We start from the raw sequence: 11,711 nt of genomic DNA on the forward strand, positions 1-11,711 counted from the left end.
CACACACACAATTAGTAAAATAGGAACATTAAATAACTAAGGCAAAAGGAAATATGGAAATACCTCAAATATTGAAGCATCAACTGTTTCTTTACCCTTTTAGTTTTTCCATCTATATACTACTAAGAGGACCATGGCGAAAACAGCACCTTAAAGAAAGGTTGGGGATAAAGAGGAAAAAGAAAATATGTAGATAAATTCAAACTATGGTACTGACACTAATAGGGGGAAAAAAAAAAAAGGAAACAATGAGAATGTGTTGGAATACAGGAGCAACAGAATGGGAGGAAGAAAAAGGACATAAAGGAATTGACTGGTGTTGGAAGAGGGCCAAGATATATTAGTTTCTGGATTTCAAACAGGAGAACCTTAAAATCAAGTGGACTTCATTAAGTCCTAATTTGTGGCTTTCAGATCTTCAGTCTTTCTGGGCAGGCAATATGAGATGTGTAAGGAGAAGCAATGTGATGCAGTCACTAGCATTTTTGGCAAAATGGAGGTGACACAATGACATGTTAATACATTTAAACGTATTCACTTTATAGGATTGTCTTTTATTCTAAGGTTATGTCTTTTCTACTGTTAATTGAAACATCCTTTCTTTTACACAAAATGTTGTTAACTGCAGATGGGAGTACACGCCAGTTTTTTGTTTTTGTCCTTAATTTAAAACAAACAAACAAACAATTGTTGGTCATCATAATTTGATGGAAACTTTTTATGGGTTGAAGAAGTAAAAAACTCTAGGAATGCTTGTCTGAGTTCTTGAGCCCCCAGGAAAGAGAGTTGCTTGCCCTTCCTCCCAGTGACTAAAGTGGTTGAATTAATATTCACTGGGTTTTTTCCATATCCTAGACACTAGGTCTAAGAGGGTTAAGAGACTTGCCCAAGTTTACTAAGTGGATAGGCAGTGGAGCCAAAGCCAAACCCAGCACAGGACACCTTCAAAGCACAGCCTCTTGAACAACATGGATGGTGCTTTATGATCCTTCTGTTTTGTGACTCCCTTAAGTAATTATGATACTATTCAGCCCACCACATATTTTAATTTCTCTTTTGAATCACTTGAATATTCGTGTTATATGATCAAATAATTCTGAATCCTATAAATACAAAACTCAAATACTTAGTCTAAGTATATTGAGAGGGGGTAGAAGGAAGGAAAGAGGGGATAAAAAAAATTATAGAACAAATCTGCAAAACAAAAGAGAGAAAATTTAAAGATTTCCTTCACAATGGTACTGTCCCATCCGAGAACCCATAGCTAAGAAAGTCAATATGTAATTTCTCTCTCCCATTTCCATCTCTATCCTCTCCCTCCCTCTCTCTTATATGTGAGTGTATGTATAATTAAAAAAAAAAATCAGACTGTTGATCCAATATTTTAGGGACTGCGAATTATAGGGACAAGGATGAGAAGGAGTATTACCAAACCTCTAATTAATTGAACGCTGAAGCTTTTGGCAGACTGTTCTGGTCACTTCAATTTATAAATCAGTAAGAGCCAATACATATTTAGTTGGCTATAGACATTTTACAATAAAATTAAGGAAAGAAATTCATTTTTGTCAGCCTGTGAGAGTCTTGTCTAATCTTCGTTTCTCTATAATACACACAGACTTTAAATCTCACACATTTCCAAAGGAGTACTTATCCATTAAAAAAAATCCTACAGAATTTCATGTGCACATTAGGAGTAATAGATATATCTTAGAATTTTTCAGGTTTATCATTAGAACCCTGGTAATATTTTAGAAAAAAAAATAAAATTACAAAGAAGTACTTTATTTATTTGGAACTGTAAAATGGGTTTGATATCAGTGAATCTTTCAGTCCTGAATTATGTTATGTAGTAATTTTTGAAACATGTAACAATCTTTTAAGCCTTTTGTGACTGTATCTGAAACTGTCTTCACACAATTTCTTAAAGAATATTACTGTTGTAAGAAAACCACAGACCCTCATCTTTGTAAATAACATAGTAACATTCCTGGGAACTACAACAATATTTTGAGCTCCTGTCCCTGTGGTAAATGGCTTTAGAGAATCACGTTTTATGAATTCTTAAGCCTGCTTCTTGGGTTTTATCTTTTCTTCTTGCAACTAAAATGCCACTTCCTTTGGGCTGCCTTACTTAAATCTCTTAGGTCAGTTTTGTCATTCTCTGTGTTTCCTCTGATTTGGTTTGTACATCTATTCTACCACTCATCTTATTATTTTATCTTTTGGGGTTTAGTTCTGTCTTATTCTCCTTAACTATAAATTATTTAAGTACTCGTTTATCTTTATATTCCAATTATTTAACACATGCCTTCACTCCTAATAAATGTCAAAAAAAAAAAAGACTTGGTAAACAGTTGCTGATCTGCGATTAAATAAAAATACGGGTCATCCTCTTCTTGTAATTGTATGTAGAATAAGAGTACATCAGCATAACAGCTAATGAAGATTCTTCTGTGAAGACCTTTTGGCTTCTTGCTTTGTTGTGGTTCCTTCAAACTTGGAGTTACATTTAGAGGAACAGAGTTGGGAGTTGGCTCCATATGTACAGTGGTCTATATCACCTTTTCCTTTTTTGTACATTTGCCCTAGTTTAGGTCTGGGAAGTAGAATTTTAGTCTATTTTCTGTTCTTGTAGGATCAGAATCCTACAAGGAAACTTCAAGATTGAAAAGAACTCTTAGAACAAGGTAGGCATTCAAAAGTGGGCTCTGTTCTTACAGAAAATACATATGCAGAACTGAATGGCTTACTTCTTGTCTCAGATCATGCACAGCCCAAGATCAGGGAGTTTTCCATTTGTCTTTATATAAACTCCAGGGGGAAAACGGTGAACAAGAGAACATTTAAATATATTCACATTTTAAAATCATGAATTTATGAAAATCCAGTTTCTATTCAAAGTGAGATTTTCTCATTTCAAGGGACAGGTATAGTGCCTGGTATATGTTTAAGGATAGTCTTGGCTCTAGAGTAACATGTCATGATCGCAGAACAGCCCATGCAGGGGCAAAGTCAACAAACACCAGAGATGGGTGTTGGGCACAGATCTTGCTCACACTTATTATTTGTCTGGAGAGAAGCAACCCTCCTTTGTGATTTTCAGTTCAACCCTGGATTATTTACAAACATCTTAAACACTGCAAATATAGTAACTATAGTAACTGAAAAGAAAAGCTGTAAACCAAAACCCTAGCAGAAAGGAAGTTATCAGCTCTTTAGCTGAGAGTTGAGATATTTTAGGAAGAAATACCAGAAACCTAAAATCTGCTTCTGATGAACAAACAAGCCAACAACAACAACAACGAACAACTCAAGAAAACTAACAAAAAATTCTGACAGCCAAGAGGTGGAGGGATTTGAGGAGACAAAGTTATTTCAAAAGACAAGATGTCTAAAGTAGATGCTATTTTCTTATGTTTGACTGATGGGTATAAGTGAGGGACATGGATGGACATTTAACTTTTACTTGTTTATTTTAAAAGATAGTCTATGTATAGAGTGTGGAATCTTAATTTATTCCTCATTAATAAATAAGACCAAGAAAATCTGGTTGTAGATTATTATTTTTAAAAATCCTCATTAAAAACATCCCAAGTTAACTGTACTTGGGGTTTTAAAGATCTAATAATTCACACCTCAACAAATAATTTTTCTGTTAAGACTCCTTTTTATGTATTTTTTAAAAATCTATAAGACATTTAAGACTCAACAAATCTTAGTAACATAAGATCTTATAGGACTACAATGTTAATTTCTTAGTTTTGATCAATATATCATAGACATGTAAGATGTTAACATTAAAGAATACCAAGTGAAAGGTACATGGAAATAACCTTTACGAATTGCAACTCTTTAAATATAAAATTATTTTAAAATAAAAATTAATATAAAAGGATTAGTTGTTTGAAGATAGAAGTGACCTGGCTTTATACAGACCACAGAGCTCTAGGATTAGCTCAAGGCTACGCAGTAGTTTTGCAGTAGGTCCCTCCATCCTGCTGCCACTGAGGAGTGGCCTGCTTTTGCTTCTCCTGGACATTTCACTCAGCACTACCCACATGTGCAAGTCCAGGGACCTTCCTTAGATGACTCTAATCTCCTAAGACCCGAAGACACACCAGCACTAATGTGCTGGGTCCGTAAAACTGATCCAACTGTAAAGCCAGAGGCCAAAAGGCTCAGTCACCAAGTTCATTACCTATTTACTCAATATCCAAAGTCAATATCAATCAACAGCATGGAGTACAATGCGGCACCATTAAATGACAAATTTGACGCATTCACAGACACACTGGGCTATACTAATTTATCAACCACATTTCATTATCCTTTCAGTTGCTCAAAGATTCTCCGACAAAGTGCCATTAAAAATAAAATTCCAAAAGGATGAAGGTGCTAAATTATCACATTCTAGGCTCCTGACTCAGTTTAGATTATCAAGCGTCACCACGACTTGAACAGATGCAAACAAAAAACCAGTTTTAAAATTACATATTAAAATCTTTGTATGCTTCCTATAAGAAAATTGTATTTATAGTCCCTGTGGAATACACCTATAATTTTAGAATAAGTAACAAAAAATGCAGGAACTTCTTGAAGTCCTTATTTCATTGCACTGACTTAGGAAATGTACTTGTAAATTGTGGAAGTTTGATTTTTTTAAAAAATTAAGTTCCAGAGTTTCCCATAGGATGCATACAGTGTGTCTACAGCACTATTTAAGCAAACACTCTGTTCTGTGTCTTTCAGGATATGGATCTCTAAATTGGGCTGATCCTTGGAGAGTTGTCTTTTTGTTTGGTGTGGACTGGGTTTGTTTTTAACTACCGACGATTTATTTTTCTGTTTAAAGCAAAGTTAGCCTAACTCCTTTACTCTTATATTTCCCAAATCTTCCAGGTAATGGAGAGTATGTTCCATAGAAAAAAAGTCTATATTATATTTAAAGGTCAACTTCTTTTAGACAGTACTTCTCTTGGGGCTGATCAGCACTAATTACTAATTCTGTAAAAACCAAAACTCAAACCAACACCTGTTCCTAAAGGAGGACTGTGGAAAGAAAGGGAACCAGGGCACCGATTAGCTTGTCTGGAAAGAGCTCTGAGACCACAGACATGAGGATTCACTGCAGCCTCAGAGAAGGAGCTCTAAGTCCTAAAATACAGGTTTCCTTGGGAGGATCTGCTTAGAAGATTCCAGCTTTAGTACCTAATTTGAAACACAGCATCTGGTTAATAGACAGTCAGGTAACATCTAGCATCTGGAAGCCCTGATGAAAACAGTTATTCTACTAAAATGTAAAACCTTGCAATGTGGTGTGTAATCTTACAAATACAGCCAATTGTATATGGGATTTTGCTAAGAAAAGGTTCTCACTTCCCACCAATTAGCCTCTTCCTTTGGCCCAATTTATTTCCCTATAACATAGAGGCTGACAGGCCTTGAAAGAATGCGATGTTTTTGTTTTTGTTTTTGTTTTTGTTTTGTTAATGAGGTGATATACTCTCTATTTATTGAGAACGTATTTCTGTTTAAGGAGACACAAGCTCCAACATGGCCGTTGCTGTTTTAGCAAAACGTAGATCTTGGGACTGCATGCGAACGAATAAATGTGACTTGTGTAACACAACTTCATTTGCTTATGGTTGATGTCTTTATGAAATAGTTATTCCATGCTACTTATGATGATTTACAATTGGTTTTAGTTAAAAGAACTACGAGAAATAAAGAAAACCAGTATTCACTGAGTTCTTCATGATTATAAGTATACAGTAAAAATTAAAGTTCTATTTGTATCAGCATACCATTTTTGTATACATTTCTTTCTGGGGGGTTGGGGACGGTCCTTTGGTGGCAGGATTGGTTTTTAAGCCATATCTCTACGTCTGTCTGTCTATCTATTATTCTTTTATGTTTCCCACAGTTGTTAGTGGTAAGTACAGAGCACCTCAGAGTCCTTTTCTGCTAAAGGCAGCACGTGTATAGATATTTGAAGATTAACACCAGCACATGGAATACCCACAGAAGTCGTTCTAGGTAATGGGGAGCTTGTTACGCAGAAAACAAAAACAAAAACAAAAATAAACCTATATTGTATTTAGAATTCACCACTTTTCTTTGGGCTGATCAGCACCAAATACCTAGAAGTCGTTCTAGGTAATGGGGAGCTTGTTACGCAGAAAACAAAAACAAAAATAAACCTGTATTGTATTTAGAATTCACCACTTTTCTTTGGGCTGATCAGCACTAAATACCAACTCTAAATGGATAGGCCTCTGGTGCCACAAAACACAGCAGAAAACAGACACTGCAACAACACAAATCCTAAATCTCACAATTACAAGGCGAACAACCTCTTCCTCCCAGCCCTCAACTTTAAGTCCTCAGAGAAAATTTCCTCTTGGTTGCAGCTTATCTTCAAGTCCTTTCTAACCTCTCCCAGTTTATATATTCGTGTGGTGACACTGTTGCATTATATGTATTCAAATGGATCATCAGCCAGTTGCACAGAGAAAGGAAGCAGCCACTAATCAATGCGAACCACAGTCAGATGTTTACCTTAGTTCCTTGAAGGGGTCTGCCCTGACATTAGGTGTCTCTATAGATTTAGGGAACACTGTGCCCTCGGCTCCTGTAAACAAAAGAAAAAAGCAAACAGAGGTTGGAGACTGTTGGATATGTCACCTGGGGGCACAATCAGCTAAATGCAGTGAATCCTTTATACAACCCAATACACATATACTTTGCCACTGCCTTTAGGGCTCTGTAATAGGAGAGCATGGAATCAACTCATGCAAACAGCCTTTGAACAAACAAGGAACTTCTTTTGAAAGTGTTCCTGCTGAGATCAGAGTGAAGCCATGAGGCAAATTCTACATTGGCTTAAAAAAAAATTGATGCCTAGAAATGGCACAATCTGACTCTTGCCTCTCATAAATAGTCACCCAACTGAAAATGTTTGGAAAAACAGCAGCTGAAGCCCTCTTATTGTAGTCAGAGCACAAATCACATAACTTACAACATCTAAACAGCGGTAGAAATGGCAGATGATAGAAAACACTGTAAGACTATAAGATATTTGCCTAATGACAATTAAGCACAAGGTTTTCAGTCAATAATGTTCTTCACTATTATCCTGAAAACTTAAACAGAACAGTATGAGATCATTTGAAGTTCAGTGCTTTTACACTATGAGTATTAACATTGATCCCCAACCCAATCTAGACATTTAGCTGTTGACTTTGCTATAAGCTTTTATCTTTACAGCTTGTCAACACCAGCTGAACCTTTCTAGCCATAAAAATTGTGATTATCTGATTTGTCCGCTCCCAAGTGTTTTCAAATCATTTAAGACTCAGTTTATCACAGGCAATTGCACTGGATATTAGTTTTTCAATTAAACTGAGCTAGGCAATATCCTATACTTTGAAGTAAAGGTGTTTATTTTTATACATTTGGCATAGTTCTTTGATGCTATAAGAAGGGGCAGAACGATATCTTGCTTTCATGTGTGAATTTCTAGAAATCTCTTGCATTGTTATAATGTTTAAAAATTCTCCATTTACCATTGTTATTCCAAATCCAGATTTACCCTGGCATAAAGATAAGTCTAGGAAAATGAATTAGTTTCTTTACTTCTGTAGCAACTATAAAAATATTTAATCTTTCTAATATGAGGAAGAGACTATTACGTGTAACATCAGAAAATAGTGCCTTGATTTAACCTTCTATATAGTTATTAAAAGAAAATCCTGGCAAATAATAACTATTTTTCTAAACAAACATTCTGAATGACTCCTACATGCTAGACACCACAGTATATTTCATATGTAGTAGCTCATTTATTCCCTGTAATGCCCCCATAAAATTGACAGCTGCAGTAGGCATAGAGACATTAGTGTGAGGACATTTAAGATCTTTTTCTGCTTGTAGACACTTTTACTTTTCAAGACTCCAAACCACATCATTCCAAATATATCAGAATATCTCCATAACCCCATTAAAATACAACTTTTTTTGATGCAAATTTCATAAGAATGTTCATTGTTCTATTATGTACATATTTTTTATTTTGCTCTTGTGATTTCAACTTCGTCATATTCTTTATAACTGTGATAGTTAATCTTATGTGTCAACTTGAATGGACTCACAGGTGACCAGATATTTAGCTAAACATTTCCAGATGAGACTAGCATGAGTTGGCGAGCCCAGTAAAGCAGCTGGTCCTCACCAATGTGGCATCGCCCTACCTGCTGAGGGACTGAAAAAAACAAAAAAATGTGGAGGAAGGAGGAATCTGCCCCCAACCCCCGCCGTGCCTGACTGAGCTGGGACATCAATCTTCTGCTCTCAGTGCACCCAGTTCCCAGTCTCAGATCGACACCACCAACTCCCCTGGTCCTCAGGCATTTGGACTCAGACTTAATTATGCCACTGGCCTCTCTAGGTCTCCATCTTAGACAGCAGATTATGGGACTTCTCAGCCTCTAGAACCGAGTGAGGTGATTTCTTATAATAAGTCTCTTCATATATCTATATATCTTATTGGTTTTGTTTCTCTGGAGAACTCTGACCAAAAAATACAATTACTGAATAAGCATGGGTTGGATTATAGATTATAATGTAGCCTTTGATATGTGTGTATTAAATTTGGGTTCCGAGTGTACATTCTTCATCTCTTATATTTTTGTGATCCTGTGAAACACATCTTGGCCAGTGACACTGTGGAGGCTGCCTAGTGGATGAAACAGGCCTGCAGGAGTCACAGGGCAGTGAGTGACACATTGGGATGTGGCTCTAGGCTGTCTGAAACCCAAGAGCATGCCCTCAGCCACCTCTCAGTACCATCTCCAATCTGTTATCGAACAACTCCCATCTGTCACTACCGCAGTTAATAAGAACTTCCCTTCGACATTCTTAGAGATGCTTAGTTCTTAGCTATTTGAACCCCATTAAAATACAATTAAACGGAACAATTATACATCTTACTAAGGCAAGGACAGTTATTTCTGTTTATTTAATTATCTATATTCTTTAGTCCCAACTCAGATCTCCCCTTCCCTTACCAAGAATTCTATGAAAACTGCAATAAAAAGAGCATTACCTCTCTTCAAATCAGCCACAATTGTCTGACTTACCCATATGGCAGTTAGTATTGCCCATGGACAGCCTTCGTTATTTGAACTGTTACAGAATGCTGTCGAGCTTAATGTTTTACCTATTTCTCATGCCCACTATGATCATCATATTATAAGGCCTTTGGAGCCAAAGAATACCTACATTTGCAACTTTTGACAATGCCAAAATATGTGCACATAGTAGAACATATATTACAGTTATTCTGACCAATTATCCAAAAATAAGGGATTACATTTTCTTATGTAAAATGAACCTCAAAAGCCTAGGGGCATATTCTTTAGCCCGTCCAGACTGTGCTGAGCCTGTTTCTTCATTTTTTTCAGAAACAATATACATATTGTCAGATACAATAACAAAACCTCATCTGCGACTTTATATCTTACAACTGGCTGTACTAGACTTAAGAAGAAACAACACTACTGCAACTGGTGGCCTTTAGCTCTGCTACCCTTCTAAAGAAATCCCAAGGGGGGAAAGGCTATAATAGAGTCATCCAGTACATTACAGGCACTTGCTATATGTTTGCAGAAAGAACATGGTCTCCATTGAACAGCTGAGCTTGGGTCCTCAGCTTTCTCTGACCTGAGATCACATTTGCTGTGCCGCTGGCTAGGAGTGTCTGGTTCTCTGTCATACTCTCATTTTCCAGCACAGTGTAGGTCCTCAACTGATATTTGTAAAATGGCTACACACTCATTTGGCACTGAGCTCACACTATCTAAGGTTTTTATTTACCCTGCAGGCATTCACCTCACCTCTTCAACTAGATCTTAAGCTCTCTGTGGCCAATGGCAAGATCGTATGTAGAACTGGCTTTAGTCTCCCAAGGCTTCTACTGGACTCATTTCCAACTGTTAGTGTCATTTCTATGAGAGTACTAAATTATTGTCATAAAACTCCTCATGTGTTACATTTTTAATAAGTGTCCAAAATCACAATCCAACGCATTTTAACTACCTTTAAAATAAAAGCATATGCTAACAAAGGAATACTACGTGGGCTAAATACAAATATCTCTAAAGTAAAATGAGATCAAAAGGTTTGTGGTCTCTTTCTCAGACCAAGACTGCTTATCCTACAAGAGGAAGACTGGGACTAAAGACATGTGGGCTCATGATCACAGGGGCAGTGAGTGCTACAGCTGAGAGCCACACCCAAGCATTGGACTGAAGAACCCACTTTCAGCACTGAATTCTAATGTGTTGTTTTCTCAAATCCAGGCTAAAGTGGCACCTGCTAAATGGCAAACCAGCAAAAACCAGAGGGGCTGGACTCTGACAGGTAGAGAAGGTGGGTGATTGACAGGCTCTGCATGTGAAATGAAAATGAAGGGTGAGACACTCATGTTCCCTTAGCGCCCACCATCCAACCAGACGCCCTTCAATTTTGTTTTTTTTGCTGACTTTGGCCACAGGGGCCCGTGTGTCCCACATATACCGGAGGACAGACTCATGAATATAGTTTCTCAGGGAAAGGTATCAAAATCTCTCATTAGCCAAGATACCTTGGGCATAAACCTGCTCTCTCTGATGCTCAGCTTCTTTCTCTAAAAAGGAGGGATATTGATAGTATTCCTCATCTCCTAGGGATTTGTAATGAGATCTCTGGCACATAGCAATTGGCAGATGATAGTTAATAAAGTAATGCTACTAGTACTAAAGTTTTCATGAACCCAGTTCTTTCCTCCTCTTATCTGGAACCCCTATGAGTATTAAAAAATAATAACATTTTTAAAGCACTTACTATGACGTAGAAACTACTGAAACTGTTTTCATTTGAACATTAGAATAACTCTATGAGGTAAGCACTTTAAATATATATTATTAGGGATATTATCTGTTATGAGACTCAGAGAAGTCAGGAAATTTTCTAGAGTCACACAGCAAAGAGGAGGAGCCAGGATTAGAATTCTAATATTTCAGATCTGGAACTGATGCTCTTGACCACTACCTCAGACTAGCTCTTTCAGCAGACGAAGCCATTCTCTACTTGCTCATCTTTGAGATATGAACAAATACCATTATTTATACCCTCAAGTAATACTTGCTAAATCCCCCAATTGCCCCTCTTTTAAAAACAATTCCCATGTACAATGAAATGAGTTATTAATACTTTTCAAGAAGACCATTTCTTTCTAAGTGCTATCAGGTTTCTGATTTTCACACCATTTTTCACTTCCCCAGAAGCTGCAGAGTGAACAACCATTCATCAGGATGAATTTCCCATCCCATCCTCTATCCATTCTTGGATAATAAATTATTCGCAATTTTATTATTTCAAAAAGGTTTCTATTAGAGTCATACCTACTGATTCCTTCTTTTGACACAATATAATTTACTGGCAATAAATGTTCATAAACAATTTGAGTGAAAAATCTATAAAGCCATTTCAGCTTTAAGTTCCATTTAATGTCCCTCAAAAATGATTTCATCAATGTGTTTCCATTAGCTAGTTCTCTGCCCAATAACTTAATTCCACACAATCAATCAGGAACTTATAAAGCCTGTGACAGGATCTATCTAAAGTGTTTTGAATCACCATAAAGATCAGCTCAATGGTCTTTTTTTTTT

At 36.7% G+C, this 11,711-nt stretch overlaps 1 protein-coding gene across 9 annotated transcripts in view; it reads right to left on the minus strand.

Moving 5' to 3' along the window:
- SGCD (sarcoglycan delta) overlaps positions 1 to 11,711 on the minus strand; it is a 1,401,159-nt gene that overhangs the window by 91,489 nt on the left and 1,297,959 nt on the right. For all 9 annotated transcript variants that reach the window (XM_023528634.1, XM_023528637.1, XM_023528635.1 and 6 more), the window contains one exon: positions 6,562 to 6,634. In XM_023528634.1, coding sequence (XP_023384402.1) covers positions 6,562 to 6,634 — 73 coding nt within the window. The remainder of the gene's footprint in view (positions 1 to 6,561; positions 6,635 to 11,711) is intronic.

This window comes from Pteropus vampyrus, unplaced genomic scaffold (assembly GCF_000151845.1).
Source record: "Pteropus vampyrus isolate Shadow unplaced genomic scaffold, Pvam_2.0 Scaffold30, whole genome shotgun sequence".
In the NCBI taxonomy this organism is placed as follows: Eukaryota; Metazoa; Chordata; class Mammalia; order Chiroptera; family Pteropodidae; genus Pteropus; species Pteropus vampyrus.